The 14787-nt window shown below is 47.8% G+C and overlaps 7 protein-coding genes across 7 annotated transcripts; 4 read left to right on the forward strand and 3 right to left on the reverse strand.

Moving 5' to 3' along the window:
• Positions 1–689: 689 nt before the first annotated feature.
• BDV27DRAFT_151292 (NADP-dependent isocitrate dehydrogenase) lies at positions 690–2832 on the forward strand (the record flags this gene model as incomplete). The annotated part of the gene is made up of 7 exons (XM_032071344.1): positions 690–1010; positions 1255–1290; positions 1437–1487; positions 1548–1686; positions 1745–1781; positions 1847–2343; positions 2408–2832. 7 exons carry the CDS (start codon positions 690–692, stop codon positions 2830–2832), a joined length of 1506 nt encoding a protein of 501 aa, XP_031920552.1.
• A 579-nt stretch (positions 2833–3411) lies between these two features.
• Positions 3412–4836, forward strand: BDV27DRAFT_151293 (uncharacterized protein; the record flags this gene model as incomplete). The annotated part of the gene is made up of 5 exons (XM_032071345.1): positions 3412–3540; positions 3694–3759; positions 3830–4203; positions 4297–4364; positions 4430–4836. The coding sequence occupies 5 exons, from the start codon at positions 3412–3414 to the stop codon at positions 4834–4836; spliced, it is 1044 nt and encodes a 347-aa protein (XP_031920553.1).
• A 509-nt stretch (positions 4837–5345) lies between these two features.
• BDV27DRAFT_164483 (uncharacterized protein) lies at positions 5346–6494 on the reverse strand (the record flags this gene model as incomplete). Its single annotated transcript, XM_032073703.1, has 1 exon — positions 5346–6494. The coding sequence occupies one exon, from the start codon at positions 6492–6494 to the stop codon at positions 5346–5348; it is 1149 nt and encodes a 382-aa protein (XP_031920554.1).
• Positions 6495–6945: 451 nt separating this feature from the next.
• Positions 6946–8259, reverse strand: pgxC (putative extracellular exo-polygalacturonase; the record flags this gene model as incomplete). Its single annotated transcript, XM_032073704.1, has 1 exon — positions 6946–8259. The coding sequence occupies one exon, from the start codon at positions 8257–8259 to the stop codon at positions 6946–6948; it is 1314 nt and encodes a 437-aa protein (XP_031920555.1).
• A 2284-nt stretch (positions 8260–10543) lies between these two features.
• On the forward strand, positions 10544–11810 carry BDV27DRAFT_170513 (class I SAM-dependent methyltransferase; the record flags this gene model as incomplete). The annotated part of the gene is made up of 4 exons (XM_032075314.1): positions 10544–10565; positions 10662–10775; positions 10864–11401; positions 11460–11810. 4 exons carry the CDS (start codon positions 10544–10546, stop codon positions 11629–11631), a joined length of 846 nt encoding a protein of 281 aa, XP_031920556.1. The 3' UTR covers positions 11632–11810.
• Positions 11811–12029: 219 nt separating this feature from the next.
• On the forward strand, positions 12030–12812 carry BDV27DRAFT_139266 (SRPBCC domain-containing protein). The gene has a single exon (XM_032069417.1). It carries the CDS (start codon positions 12063–12065, stop codon positions 12699–12701), a length of 639 nt encoding a protein of 212 aa, XP_031920557.1. The 5' UTR covers positions 12030–12062; the 3' UTR covers positions 12702–12812.
• Positions 12813–14498: 1686 nt separating this feature from the next.
• Positions 14499–14770, reverse strand: BDV27DRAFT_139267 (uncharacterized protein). The gene has a single exon (XM_032069418.1). The coding sequence runs from the start codon at positions 14747–14749 to the stop codon at positions 14591–14593; it is 159 nt and encodes a 52-aa protein (XP_031920558.1). The 5' UTR covers positions 14750–14770; the 3' UTR covers positions 14499–14590.
• Positions 14771–14787: the final 17 nt, after the last annotated feature.

Below are 14787 nucleotides of genomic sequence, written 5' to 3' on the forward strand. Positions count from 1 at the left end.
AATTATTTAAAAACTAGAAAAGCATGATTTAATAGCAGTCCGGTATGTAGTAATAACCATAAGTACCGACCACCGGCATGGTTGCTCTCATTTGCGAAAGGGTACTAGTAGTAGTTACTCCGTAAGGATAGTACGTTATATGGGGATGGACCGAGGATCCATTGTCTGTCCCTCTCATTCTTTACGGGGAGTAGTGGGAAATTTCCGGCCGGCTTCGGCGTAGGGGCTTTCATACGGTGGGCGGAAAAGGAAGTCACGACCAAAACAATTGAGTCAAGAGGGCCGGGGATAAAGACTTCTGCTTTGGGCCAGATAAAAAGTCCTGACTTGGTCAACTTCTTTTATCCTTCGAATTCCCTTTCTCTCCTGTACTCTTTTCCCCTACCTTCCCCCCAGATCCCTACGACTAATTACCGTTCCACTTGGGAACTAAACATATTTTCCGGAGCTCCGATCTCCCCCGTGGTATATCCATCTATCAGCAGCTTTCTCCGGCGTGACGGGAGCTACCGACTCCACCGCCCGCCCTCTCCTTCCAACCGAAAAGCTTCAAGCGATTCCCTCGGGTATACGTTATTCGCCTTTTGGTGTACCCCAGACCTGAATAGGTAAGCAGGGAAGTTTTCCTGGGAGTTGCGATTACCGATCATTAATCCGCTTGGGTATCCAAGGCATCAGGTCCGATCAAAATGATGAATTCCCTTCGGCTCCATTCCGCGTCGGTTCGCCGCGCTGTCGCCTCCCCTCTGTCTGCCCCTCTCTCTTCCTCCGCTTATCGCTCGATGTCCCGCTCTTCTTCTTCTTACATTTCCTCTTCGTCTTCTTCCTCTTTCTCGACTGCTGCTACTCCTCGCGCTCAGAGACCCCTCGCTTCGTCCCAGCTTCCTCGTATTATCTCCCCCCGCCAGACCGGAATCTCTCCTTTGCAGTGGACACAGGCCCGCACCATGGCAACTGAAGGCCCCAAGATCAAGGTTAAGAACCCAGTGGTGGAACTGGACGGAGATGAGGTAAGTTCGACAATCTAGACTTGGCCCAGCCGCAGGGCGCGCCCTTCTTCTTATATGCCTCAACCCCGTCCATTTCATTTTCGTCATGACCTGGCGCAAACGCGGGGAAACACGGCGAGACGTCTCCATGTTTCCTGGCCACGCAGCGCCAATCTTCCCGAGGATCACGAGCGCTCGGCCAACCAAAATCTGTCCGTGTCATGGCATTTCACATGTGGCTGACCACTTTTTTTGCTTTTCTTAGATGACCCGTATTATCTGGCAGGAGATCAGAGAGAAGGTTAGTAACCGCGGTCCCTGGTCTTGCATGATTCCCGCATGCGGGCCGTTCCTCCCCGAACCCTGAGACTGACGTGCTTCTTCCTCATAGTTGATCTTGCCGTAAGCCTATGATGACCTGTGCTCTTTACCGACGGCACAATATAGCTAACTTCCGAGCCCAGTTACCTTGATATTGATCTCAAGTACTACGACCTGGTATGATTGTGATCCCGGCGCAGTTTGCGTGGAGTTTTCGTGAAGCTGACACCTTTGCAGGGACTTGAATACCGTGACCAGACCGATGACCAGGTCACCGTTGAGGCCGCAGAGGCCATCAAGAAATATGGTGTTGGTGTCAAGTGTGCTACTATCACCCCCGATGAAGCTCGTGTTGAGGAGTTCAAGTTGAAGAAGAGTAGGTGCCGGATTGAACAATCGCATCGTACATGCTCGTTAACCTGGGCTTCCTTTAGTGTGGCTTTCTCCCAACGGAACCATCAGAAACATTCTGTACGTACTGCTAAACCTGCATGGCTTGCGCTACCCTGGTGCATGATCACTAACATCACTTGTAGCGGCGGAACTGTCTTCCGTGAACCCATCATCATTCCCCGCGTTCCCCGTCTCGTGCCCGGGTGGACCAAGCCTATCATCATTGGACGTCACGCATTCGGTGACCAGTACCGTGCCACTGACCGTGTGATTCCCGGCCCTGGCAAGCTTGAGCTGGTCTACACCCCTGTCAATGGCGAGCCTGAGACCGTCAAGGTCTACGACTTCCAGGGCGGTGGTGTTACTCAGACTCAGTACAACACTGACGAGTCCATCCAAGGCTTCGCTCACGCCAGTTTCCAGATGGCCTTGCTGAAGGGTCTGCCTCTGTACATGAGCACCAAGAACACCATCCTGAAGAAGTACGACGGTCGCTTCAAGGATATCTTCCAGGAGATCTACGAGACCACCTACCGGAAGGATTTCGAGGCCAAGAACATCTGGTATGAGCACCGTCTCATCGACGATATGGTCGCTCAGATGATCAAGAGCGAGGGTGGCTTCGTTATGGCTCTTAAGAGTAAGTGACTTGTCCTGGCCTGGACCGTTTGACCGAGAGCAACGTTCTAACTGAGGGTAACTAGACTACGATGGTGATGTTCAGTCGGACATCGTCGCCCAGGGTTTCGGCTCTCTGGGTCTGATGACCTCTACTCTGACCACCCCCAGCGGTGACGCCTTTGAGTCTGAAGCCGCTCACGGTACCGTGACCCGCCACTACCGTGAGCACCAGAAGGGCCGTGAGACCTCGACCAACCCTATTGCCTCCATCTTTGCCTGGACCCGTGGTCTTGTGCAGCGTGGTAAGCTCGACGAGACCCCCGACGTGGTTGCTTTCGCCGAGGAGTTGGAGCGTGCCTGTATCGAAGTCGTGAACGACGAGGGCATCATGACCAAGGACCTGGCTCTTGCCTGCGGCCGCAAGGACCGTGAGGCGTGGGTCACCACCCGCGAGTACATGGAGGCTGTTGAGCGGAGGCTGAAGAGCAACCTGAAGTCTAGACTGTAAGGGCTTTGCGGGTTTAATAATGTTTTTTAAGTTACTATAAATTCTAGCGTGCAGCCCGAAAGGCTGCAGTCATGACGGGGTAAAGATAGCATATAACAAACGACTTCAATGTACATTTTACTTTGCAATTATGTACCTTATTCTCTTTATGGATTCCCCGTAGGATATCACCGACTCGCTCCTTCTTTTGTGCATTCGTATAATAGCGTTCCCACATTATAGAGCGTAAATCAGTTGCCCCTGAGGGCCCAGCCCAATGGACTCCTTGGGTCTGACTCCTGAACGCCCTCTCGTCTGTGGCCGCTTGAATCATGCAGAGCGGGAACCATGGATGCAGCCACCGGATTGCCCAATGGGGTAATAGGGCTAAGAATTTCCCGGACTCTTGACGCAATTGATTTTTTGAATATGCATTGCTTTCGTCAATGGCTGAACAATTGGCCACAAATGCTTGGAAGAAGTTTCTGTGCCTGCTTGAAACCCCTCAAGCCATGTCAGGACAGAACGAATTTCGAAAAGATATTCTACCGAGGGTCAAACCATGCAGCCACACTGTGGTGACCACCATCAAGTCGCAGGATGTACGTGGTACCAGTTGCCGTGACCTTTCTCGTGATATCGATAGTGATTGTCGTTTTACGCTTATTCACTCGAGTCTATTTCGTCCGGACTGCGGGCTGGGATGATCTGGTAATTGCGTTTGCCCTGGTATGTGTCAAATGATACGACGGACATTCTATGGAATTAATGAAAACCACCCCAGCTCTCAGAGATCGGGTTATTCGTCTGTATCATGATAGGTAAGCATCAGCCAGTCACTTATGTTCTTTCCCAAACGCCACTAATATTGGAACATCAGAGGTCCGCCATGGCCTGGGACAAAGCATGCATTTACTCAGCCTGGAGACAGTTGAGAGTCAACTCAAGGTACATCCTACTATGCAGTACCCTGTACCCACTATAAATATCCACACCATACCTAACACATCTGAGCCAGGCCTTATGGGCCAGCGTCCCATTATACAATTTAAGTCTCAACCTAACCAAGGCCTCAATGGTGCTGTTATATCTGCGCCTATTCCCGCTAAGAACCTATCAAATCGTCCTTTACATCGTCTTGGTCTTCGTCATCATCAGTGGCCTCTGGATGGTTTTCGCCTCCTTCTTCATGTGCATCCCTATCCGTGGCGCGTGGGATATCTCCAGTCCCCATAACTGTATCCCCAAGAAAGTCCTCTGGAGTCTTAACGCTGCCCTCCAGATAGTCACCGACATGACTATCGTCATTCTGCCCATGCCGCTACTGGCCAAGCTCCAATTACCCAGGAAGCAGAAGATAGCGTTGATCTTGGTTTTTGCATTGGGGACATTGTTCGTCTACCCTTTTCAACTTCTAACTTCTACTGTCTCCCTTCTACCAGGGTTTCAAACTAACAATAACCTTTTTTTTTTTTTTTTATCCAGTGGCTGCGCAGTAAGCATAGTCCGCCTAACAGCTCTCGTTGAAATGATCCAAAGTACAGACCGAACAAGTACATATATCCCCACAATACAACTCCAATCCAACCCAAAACACCCACTAACTAACAAATACCAGAATACAACGCCGCAGCAGCAAACTGGTCCTTCATCGAATCCAGCGTCGCCATAATATGCGCCTGTTTACCCCCTCTCCGCCCGATAATGGTACACATCTGTCCGCGTCTCTTCCTCTCCCAAGACCGCAGCCGCTGCCAATCGGAGAGACCGGCATTGAAGGCCCTGGATACACCGAATCCGTTCCGGTTCGCGAATCATAGCTACTCGGCTAGTGTGACGGGGAATTGTTCTACGAATAATGATGGGAGGGAGCCGAGTATGCATCGACATCCGGATGTGGATGGGATTCAGGTTGTGAGTGAGGTTCATTGGGATTTGAATTCGGCGGACAACTGTGCCGAGGAGACACATTCTCAGCGGGGGTTGAGGCCTTCCGGGAGGAGTTTTTCTGTTGGTCGGGGTTGATCTGGGGGAGACTTTTATTGTTGGGTCTTTGGGAGAGAATAGAGATAGATATAGATACCCTTTTTCTGTGCTTGATTTTTGATGGTTTGGTTTTGATTTCTTGGATATACCATCCTTGTTTCTTCCGTATATGATGTTTCAACGACATCACCTTGTAGATTTTACAGCAGTGTCTATCCGGTTCCATACCTGCACATATTAGGTGCAAACCATGTCTAGTAGACGCCCGGTGGGCTACGGAGGCTATAGCAACTGTAAAGATCGCGACTTGTACTTCAACCAGAGGAACTAATCAACATTGGACTATTAGCAACCTTTAGGATTTACCTAATTAATGAAGTACAGTGATCAAAAAGCTGTGTGGAGAACAAAAGCTAGTAATGGCGGTAGCCAGTAATAGTAATAAGCAAATCAAAAAGAGTACACACATTCAATCTTATAGTTATGCAATCTGTGGAGTTCCAACGCCATCTGTGTATGTTTTCCACCGACAGATTGATGATTTCTTTTTAGGCCGAACCGCCTTCGAAAGTTCTTTCTGAGGCTGCTTGCGGCTGCGACGATTTTGTAGGTTGAGGTGAAGCAGCCCATGAGCGACGTGAGATATCATACATGTCCATATCCTCTTTTCTAGCAGATGGAGTGCCTATCCTCAATTTGCTATCTAGACTGGCTTCGGAAGGTGAAAATGGGAAAATGGGTGACTGGTCGACTTGGAATTGCTGGAGTGCCTGTTTCTGGCATGGGGGTGAGTCCGTCTTATGCTTAGGAGAGCGATTGGATTCTTGTGACTCGGACCTCGATGAGGCCCCTGGTATAGGAACTGGCTGCGTTTGCTGTCTAGCAAGACGTTCGGGCTCCTGTGGCGCAGACTTCGACGGGGCCCCCTGTATAGGAACTGGTTGCGTTTCCTGTCTAACAGGACGATCGGACTCTTGTGGCTTGGAACTTAATGGAGCCTTTGGTACAGGAATTTGTCCCGTTTCCTGGATCCCATCAGCTTGAAAAGGTGCGATAGATGCATTGCCTGCATTGTTGCCTACTGGTGCCGGCCTGATCTCGTCGTCGTCGTCGTCGTCCACTCCATGCCCCTGGTTATTTTGGATTTGACCCTGACCACTCGGACCAGCCACAGCATTCTGCACATTTGAAGCGCTTGGCAAGTTGGTAGGAGTTAGAGGAGTTGTAGAATCCGGAGGTGAACCATCACCGTTTTGTGCCTGATTTTCTGCGTTCCATGGCTGTCTTAGCGCCCTCCCTGCTCGAGTTTCGGCCTTCCTCGCTCGAATCCTTTGGCAGCAGTCTTTAATGTTGATGAGACACATTCCAACAAAAGGGCTCTGCAGGTTCGCATAAAAAGGAAGTTCTGTGAAGCATGCAGGGTATCCAGGCGTGTGAAAGAGTGGTTGTTTCAAGGACATTAGATAGCTCGATGCCAGAGGTGAAAGTGCCTCCTGTGATGATTGTGAAAGAAATGCACCGGCGTAGATCTTGTTCGGTTTCGTAAGTGGTAAGGAGGGGATCTGAGAGCTATTTCCAGTCTTTCCACTTTGCTCCGAGACGCTTCGATGAAGACTATCGACACTGGCGTTGCAGTGGTGGCAGACGACGTCGTATTCGCCGACGCGTGGGAGAGAGCTGGAACTAGCAGGAGCCATGGCAGTAAACAATGACATATCATTCCAGTCCCAGTTTCCGACCTGAATCCACGTCGGTAGCTCGTCGACTGGGATCAAGGGTACCAGTGAACCTTGAGGTCTAATGATATAGAACCTGGGAAATGGCTGTAGCATGGAGTAGTAAGTAATATGGCTGAGAGTAAGGGAAGAATAACGAATGGCTGTAGTCACGGTAGCGATTGTTAGAAAAGCAAATGACAGATCGAGATAAGAGAGATGGTTGGATTGTGAGAATCTGAGATTCGAGAGGATATTAAGTACTGGCTACATGCATGTCATGGAGGGAAGTCGCGGGTTGCGTCCAACCGTCCGGGAAAGTACAACTTCTGAGAGTCACGGTCACATTGCGTATTGACGAATGATTGACAGATGTGGAAAGCACGTGGATCTATATACATGAGATCTCTCAATGGCTATGGATATCGAGAGGTTATGATGAAGTAAATGTCCCATTGTTGCAGCTGAACCCTAGGTTTGGATTCAGCTCTACCGTAGCCTTCATGCAGATGACGCTGGCTGGCTCCAGATCTTGTGGATAAAGCTGGATGTTCTTTGTAACAAAGTTCTTACAGGATTTGTCCGTGTTGCACTCTATTACGACTGCCTCCGTGTGCTTCAGGTTTGGAAGTCCAGCGTTATACCAGCAAGGATCGGTTGCGCATGATCCATCGCCGGGTTGATATGAGTTGATTGAGCCGGAAAAGTCTTCCCAGGTAAAGTCCTCCATCATCACTGAGGACTCGGTGTCAACACCATCGCGCGAGACGCTTTGGTCGTAGTAACTCTGGGTTACAAAAATTGGGAACGTTACGTTGTATACACGGATGTTTTTCCAAGTCACATTCTTGACAAGCCCCTGGCCACCCGTCCAGGACTTGAAGCGAGCAGCGTACAGGGCATCAATCACGGTCACGTCCTCGAATCTGAGGTTGGTAATGTTGACAATTGCCGAGGGATCCTTTCCTAGTGATCCGATGCTCATACCATGGGATTGGTAGCCAATCGTATTTCTCTCGAATGCAATGTTATGTGAATCGGATCCGACGGCGATCGCATCGTCGCCATTATACATAATGCTGTCAGAAATGCGGATATTGGTACCCTGAACGTCAAAAGCATCGGTGTTGAATGGGAAGCTGCCAGTGGAGGAAGCGTCCACAATGGCATGGCTGACGGTAATATCTTCTCCATGAAGCTTCATGTTCCAAGCAATCGGCTTGCCAGACCTGAAGTATTTAATTGACGCCTGGCTGGTTTTGTAGCTCATGAGATGAGGCCGGCCGGAGATTCCAGTGCCACTGGGAGGGTTTGCGTCCCACCAGGCCTGGCCGTATGATTTAATCCAACCATTGTTTACATCTTCGGGCCCAGTCCAATCCACACGGGGGCCTTCCAAAGTAAACCAAGTAGAGGTGCCTGCATTAACAATATCCCGCACCGCCGAGATGTTTTGCGGAAGATGCAGGTTTCCATGCATCTGTATCTCCACATTGCTCAGATTTGTGGCTTTAATCGGTTGGAAAATATTATAATCCACGCCTTCCTGGAAGACAATGACTGAGTTGGTCGCGCATTGCGCGAAAGCTCTGGACACTTCGGGGGAGTCATCTGCAGTGCCATTGGAAGAGCGTACCACACACCGACGGCCTCGGGAATCGGGCGAAGAGCTATTTCCTTCTGCACCGTGTGCTAGGGGTACGGAATAAAATAGAAAAGCCAGAAAGGCTGTCTTGGAGATTAGCATAGTGTATGCCGTTTGGAGAGACAATAATCACTGACAAAGATATTAGGGGATAACTATACGGCCATCCTGCCGGGTCGTTGGTCTTTATATGCTCACTCAGATGGAGGTACACCGCTGTCCGAAGCATTAAATTGTCTTTGCTTGAAACGATATGACCTCAACCAGTAGTTACATGACCCACTGCCCGGAGAAATTGATGTTGAATTGTTAAGAAGCCATGTCTTAGCCCCACAGCTCGGCCTGGAATTGGTGGAGAAATTATGCCGTAGACTAAATGCCTCTTAATCTTGGCTGCGGATCTGCGGTATAGTTAGTAGTCAGTACCTGCCTTGATCCCCAAAGGTCTTTTAAACCCTAATGTCGGTCCAATGCTTGTATATTGCTACGTAACTGTGTTGTTGTTGTTGTTTTGTTGGTGTTTGGGCCATCCCAGGGAGCGTCAAATCGTATTTAGGACAAGGTGCCTGTTAGACATCTCCTTAGCAGCAGTCATGCTAAGCGTACGATACGATATGAAGCGCCGAAGAGTTAGTACTTGAGTTCGAGCGATCCATAGTGATTCTCAAAATGTTTGTTTGGCCATATTCACCTCCAATAGCAACACTTTAATCGCAATAGTCAGATGGGTAGTACTTCTAATTTCATACGACACGACCAGTCGAATAAACAGAAACTGAGCTCAGCCAAGAGTAAACTGAAGCTTTAAGCGTCCCCTGGCTCTGGCTGAATAAATTTGTTCCTCATCACCGGAGTCAGGACCTCAGGTCTACAGAATTTTACTATGAACTATTCTAGCATGACAGACGTGTATTAAATGATACAATATATGGTTCCCAATCCAAGGCACTACCCTGACTACCAAGGAGGGTAATCTTGACAGTGCTATCATCTGGCTACTAGCTCCTTTTAAGATTTTTCCAAGTAAAGTGTATAAGCTAACCCCTGTACTCTTATTAGCGTTGTTTATTACGCACGGGGCGGCGATCCCCTCGCAGATGTACACTTTGAATGAACTCCACGGCATCCATAGGCGCATTCAAGCGACTCATGAGCTTATCGAAACTGGAAATGTGCCCCCAACGGAGTAATGGGAAGAGCTTGTGGAGCAGATTCTAAATGTAAGCAGCCATCTTTGATTTTACTACTGATCAATGACCTACGGTGTTTCGTTGTGTCAAGAGCTAGCACTCTTTTAGAATTAATCAGAACACCGCGAGTACAAGAGAAACATGGCGCCGATGAAGACTAGGGTTACTATGCATGCAATCGGTGGCCAGAAGAGGGGATATGTGAGTAGTTCTCTTTGTACGTCAAACTACACCCTATCATTACGTTCTTCCTAGAAATAAGTAAAAGAATTGTTCATTTGGGCTAGTAACCCACATAACATTCAGGCTACAATGAACACATCAGGTAACTGTGCGTTTCGAATATACGAAGCTGCCGATGCGGATGCGATACACCGTTGGGAAGAGCTGTCCAACAAGGGACAAGGAACAAGGAACAAACAGTTGAATTGCTTCGTAGGACATTGTTTTAACGTCATAGCAGTATAGCAATAAGACGGTGAATCCATGCCCGACAGTGAAAGACAACACCTAAGGTTAACATAATTGTAGCTACAAGAAGGATATAACGACGCTCACCCTCAATCGTATCTAGTTCACCTCTAGAACTTTGCTATGTATTCGAGGCTTCGAGTTACGTACTACATCGACTCATGTGTACTACAAATTGCAACTGTGGTTATAGTTTCAACAAATGGTTCGCATTTGGCCCAACAAGGACCGCGAATCATTACACGATCTCAGAACCTGAAGCATGGTCTGCAATTATTGGGGCCAATCCAGCATGTGCTGACAGATATAATGACAATGTACGTGGTCCCAGTAAATGTACCAAGCCAATCCCAAGCGACAAAACTACAATCTATTCAGCAATCGAGCCATCTCACTAGTTGAGGGGCATCGGTGTATTATGGAAAACAAATCCACGAACTTGTTGACTAATAGAAGCCCATACATCCGTTTGAGTTGGTAATATAAGAGCGAGAAACAATCTCTGGACAGCATGTTTTACCAGTATATGATGCACTATGAAGAAAGGAAGAACAAAGGGGAATTAGGGCTAGCACCGGGCCCGATATCGGTGAGAGAGTCACGCTCTGGCTTGCAGATGTCACCTCGTCCTTCCCTGCTGTTTTCATTGTTGTATGGAGTAAAACTGCGGTTAGCAGCGGCCGGCGAGCACGGAACCTCCCGCTCACTCTTCTGTAGATCGATCAATGCTTACACCCTCCGATGTCGGTCCAGATCTATTCTGATGTCACCCTACTAATGTACTTATAAATGCTCTAGTAACCGGGGATAACTGTTAAATAAGTATCATTCATCCAGCTTTAGTTTCGTGGAAAGTAGCGCATAATGACCACACAGGAGCAGAAAGCCGACATCTGGTCAGCCGATGTTTACGGCAACAAAGTGGCTCCATTCGTTGCTACCTTAACAGAGAAGATTGTTTCTTGGCTCGATCCCAAGTCTACTGGTAAGCTCCTTTGCGGGATGAAAATGCCATGTTTGATTTTAAATTGCTGATGTACAACAGATGAAGTACTCGATATCGGCTGTGGGGATGGCGTCCTAACTGCCAAATTAGCCCCTCATGTTAAACGGATCGTTGGAGTCGACGCCTCGACGAATATGTTAGAGCACTTCCAGAAAACATATCCTGATATTGAATCCCGCGTTGTAGACTGCCGACATTTGGATCAAGTGTCCGATCTCACTGACGGGAAATTTGACAAAGTCTTCTCGAACGCCGCCTTACATTGGATCTTGCGCGACCCCGAAACCCGGTCGAACACGATCAAGGGCTGCTTCAATGCGCTCAAGCCAGGTGGGCTTTTTGTGAGTGAATCGGGCGCGCTCGGTAACGTAGCCGAGGTGCATGCGGCAATCGTCAGTGCTCTGGTCATTCAAGGGATTCCTGTTGAAGAAGCCCGAGCAGCTTCGCCTTGGTGGTTCCCTTCCCAAGAAGCTATGAAACAGCTTCTTGAAGGGGGAGGCTTTCAGTGGGTCAAGGGTGAGGCAGAACTCAGACAAACGAAACTGACAGATCATAGAGAAGGCGGGATTGAAGGATGGTATATATATCCCGAGTGTCTTTGATTTTGACTAAATTGGTCACTAACCAAGTTAAAGGATCCGCCTTTTCTGTGAGCCTTTCCTTCAGGTCTTACCGACTCTGGAGGCACGCAATGCAGCCGTCAAACATGCTGTTGATGTCCTCGAGGCCGTCGGAAGGCATCAACACGATGGCTCCTTCACAGTCAACTACATTCGACTTCGGTTTGTAGCGCAGAAACCGTTTTAGAAAAGAAGGTTCAATCAAAAAATAACCTTATTCCTTGGCTCTGGTCTGAGCTCTTTAGTAACCTTGAAGTGGTCTCCAGAGTGATCGTCAATGACCTATTGCGAGGTCACGCCAAAACGCGAATAAGCATATAGATGATCAATGTCGTAACGTAAATTTTGAACAGTTCAGCATGTTCTAAATGGTAGAAGATTATTCACCGATTGTATATTTCAATTCCAGACTGTAGCGTTGCAAACAAACTACCATAAACACAGCACTAGACCCACCCGGCAACTAGCGTGAATTTCAGATGAGGTCACTGGAACTCGGCTAGACTTCCGGGCAAGTCAAAGCTTATAATAACCAGCCAATTCCCTTCAATTATTACCCCAAACAAACATAGCTCCTATAACAACTTCTACTATACACAACGAATTCATCCATTAACAATGGCATCCACCCCACCATCATCTGCCACGACACTGGCATCCAAACCAACACCAAGCATCTCAGCCTCAGATGCAGTGTTGCATATCGAGAGCGCCACGTCGATCGCAGCCCCCTGCCAAGACGTCTGGGATGTCCTAATTGATACTTCCACCTGGCCCTCGTGGAACACATTCGTCCCGCGAGTCACTATTCGCGAACAGCCGGGGTCCGACTCTGAATCTACTCCAGATGATCTTTCCCCGAAACTACAGATGGGGACGAAAATGACTTTCCATGTCCATATGGATCCATCGTCTACCAGTGAGCAAGATGTGGGCCTCGTCGTGACTGAATTTAAGCCACCGAGTGCCAATCCTCCCAAGCCTGGACGGATTGTTTGGGTTGCGGATCTGACGGCTAAGGGGAGCATGCCGGCATTCCTTTTGACGGCGGAGAGGGTTCATGAGGTTGAGGAGTTTGATGTCCAGGGGGAAGATGGGCAGACGAAGCGTGTCACGGAGGTGCGGAATTGGGAGGCGCAGGTTGGGTATCTTGTGTATGTGGTTCGGTGGATGTTTGGGGCACAGTTGAAGAAGAACTTTGAGGCGTGGGTACAGGATTTGAAACAGTATGTTGAAGGAAAGAAAACGGACAGTTAGGTGGTGATTGTTTCTTGATACCCAGTTATCTGTATTAACTATATTTCTACGTGTTCCATGGATTCGAAAATTATATGGAGTGAATGGAAACTTCATAGGTCGGTGCTAAAATAGTCTCTTGGTTTCGGGATATTATCATGGTAGTATCAAAGACATGTTCCAATATAAGATGTATTGAACTTCAACTTACAGACATGGATGAGTATGGTTTAACAGAATATACCACCACAGACCAGCCAATCCACTACTATTCATATGAGTGGACGGTCAACTAACATCATGACCTTACGGCCGAAAGCTTCAATGTCTACCACGATAGAACCGGGGGGGCTTTAATTCATAAACTTAAGGACACCGAAAAAGGTGAACATGATTACATGGTGACATTAGAGATCAGGAACCAAACACGCCTGAGCCAGCTACAATAAGTATAAGGGGGCATCTCCACTGAGGAAGCCTTAGGATCGAGAGAGAAGCCTTCAACACTCGATTTGGTAAGTGGCCGAGGATATACTGTATCATTTCCTAGTTATAAGGCTAGCAAACCATCATGGGCAAGAAGGTCTCCCATTAATTGATATAGACAGCATGAGGTGTGAAGAACTATGACAGTAAGGGGGTCATCAACTGCCTTGCTACGCTCTGCATATACATATAGTCTTTCGAGCCAGATGCAAACTGTACCAGGAACAAATGATAATTCGGGCCAGGCAGGTACGGAAGCGGTCTTACGGCATGGAGGGACATGTTTTGTGCTTTGGATTATTGACTGAGTATACTCTATCCTTACTGTTGTGGAATTTCATGTCTGAGACAGTGCCTTGAGGACATGCACAAAAGGTTGGAAGAGTTCTATTATATTCTCCATGGCTTGCCTATACTTGAATCTAGTTTCTAGATCGAACCACTGCTAAGACCTTCGGTGGTAGTAGATGAGGTGGGAAGTTTAGCGTGTATTTGAGAATATTCTACTAGTTGCTAGAAGGGGCTATAGTGATACATTCGATTATTGTCAGCTAAATCTATGTTTACACCATTCCAATCGCTCCGATTTGAAATCGATTCGCATCGACTTGAGTTTTACTATGTTATGGTGATAGTTAGCCTATACCTTATCTGCATAGCTAGTATTGAATGTTTGGATTGCTATACAACACTTTCGTAGACTTGTCGGGCGCCATCCGAAAGAGGCCTAGGAGAAAACAATTGTGGGGTTGACATCAAAAAAATGTATAGATCAAATATAAAAAATAAAAATTCACATGGGACATCAATAGATACGTTAGGGAATGGAATGATTGTATCGGCGAAAGATATAATACTGCCTAATAAGATACATTCCATGATTTGCTTATTAGTAAAATCTCACTAGAGCGAAAGCACCAGACCATTAAGGGAAAGAAGGTCCCCAAAGCATGACGCATGAGGCTATTGAATGACTGGAGATGGTGTCGGTTACGTCATGTTATCGACTCCGGGGATGCCTGAGAAGGCCAAGGGTCCAGCTCACTGCAGAACATTGATACGTACCCCAACGTATACATACTAACTAGTTGTAGTACTTGGTACGAAGTAGAGCAATGGCCTCTGCTGGATTTGGCCAATCCTTTGCTCCCTTACATTGCCCTCAAATAGATCCCTGCAGTTCCGGTAACTTTGTACTCGGGATACTTGCTACTATAAGTATGTACAATGGATAAATTGGAAAGGAAAATCCCAAGATGGACCAGTGGGGCGTACTATTGAGAGTGCAATTTCCCTGGCAGATGAAGACCCACGTGGGGGTGGAGATTGGCTCAGAACACCTGCACCGGTGTTACGGTTTCATACAATTTCTACCACCACAGCGTTCCCATCAATCCACGGGACAATTGGGTATTCTTCCGGAGTCAGGACTTCTTCCGTTTCGGTAGTTTGCTGTTCAAGAACAGGATCAAACCGGAAATGAAGGAACATTTGCATGGATAATCTGCAGGCAACAAGGTAGGGAATACATTGGTGCTGACATTATTCGCGCGCACCACATGAGGCCAGGGAAATCCCGGCATGCATGGACCAGGGTATGTACCAGTTTTTAAGATAAGAT

Source organism: Aspergillus caelatus (genome assembly GCF_009193585.1).
Source record: "Aspergillus caelatus strain CBS 763.97 unplaced genomic scaffold BDV27scaffold_450, whole genome shotgun sequence".
In the NCBI taxonomy this organism is placed as follows: domain Eukaryota; kingdom Fungi; phylum Ascomycota; class Eurotiomycetes; order Eurotiales; family Aspergillaceae; genus Aspergillus; species Aspergillus caelatus.

Bases quoted from the DNA above. Each gene is read 5' to 3' on its own strand.
- BDV27DRAFT_139266 (XM_032069417.1), top strand. From the start codon at position 12,063: ATGGCATCCACCCCACCATCATCTGCCACGACACTGGCATCCAAACCA.
- BDV27DRAFT_139267 (XM_032069418.1), bottom strand. From the start codon at position 14,749: ATGCCGGGATTTCCCTGGCCTCATGTGGTGCGCGCGAATAATGTCAGC.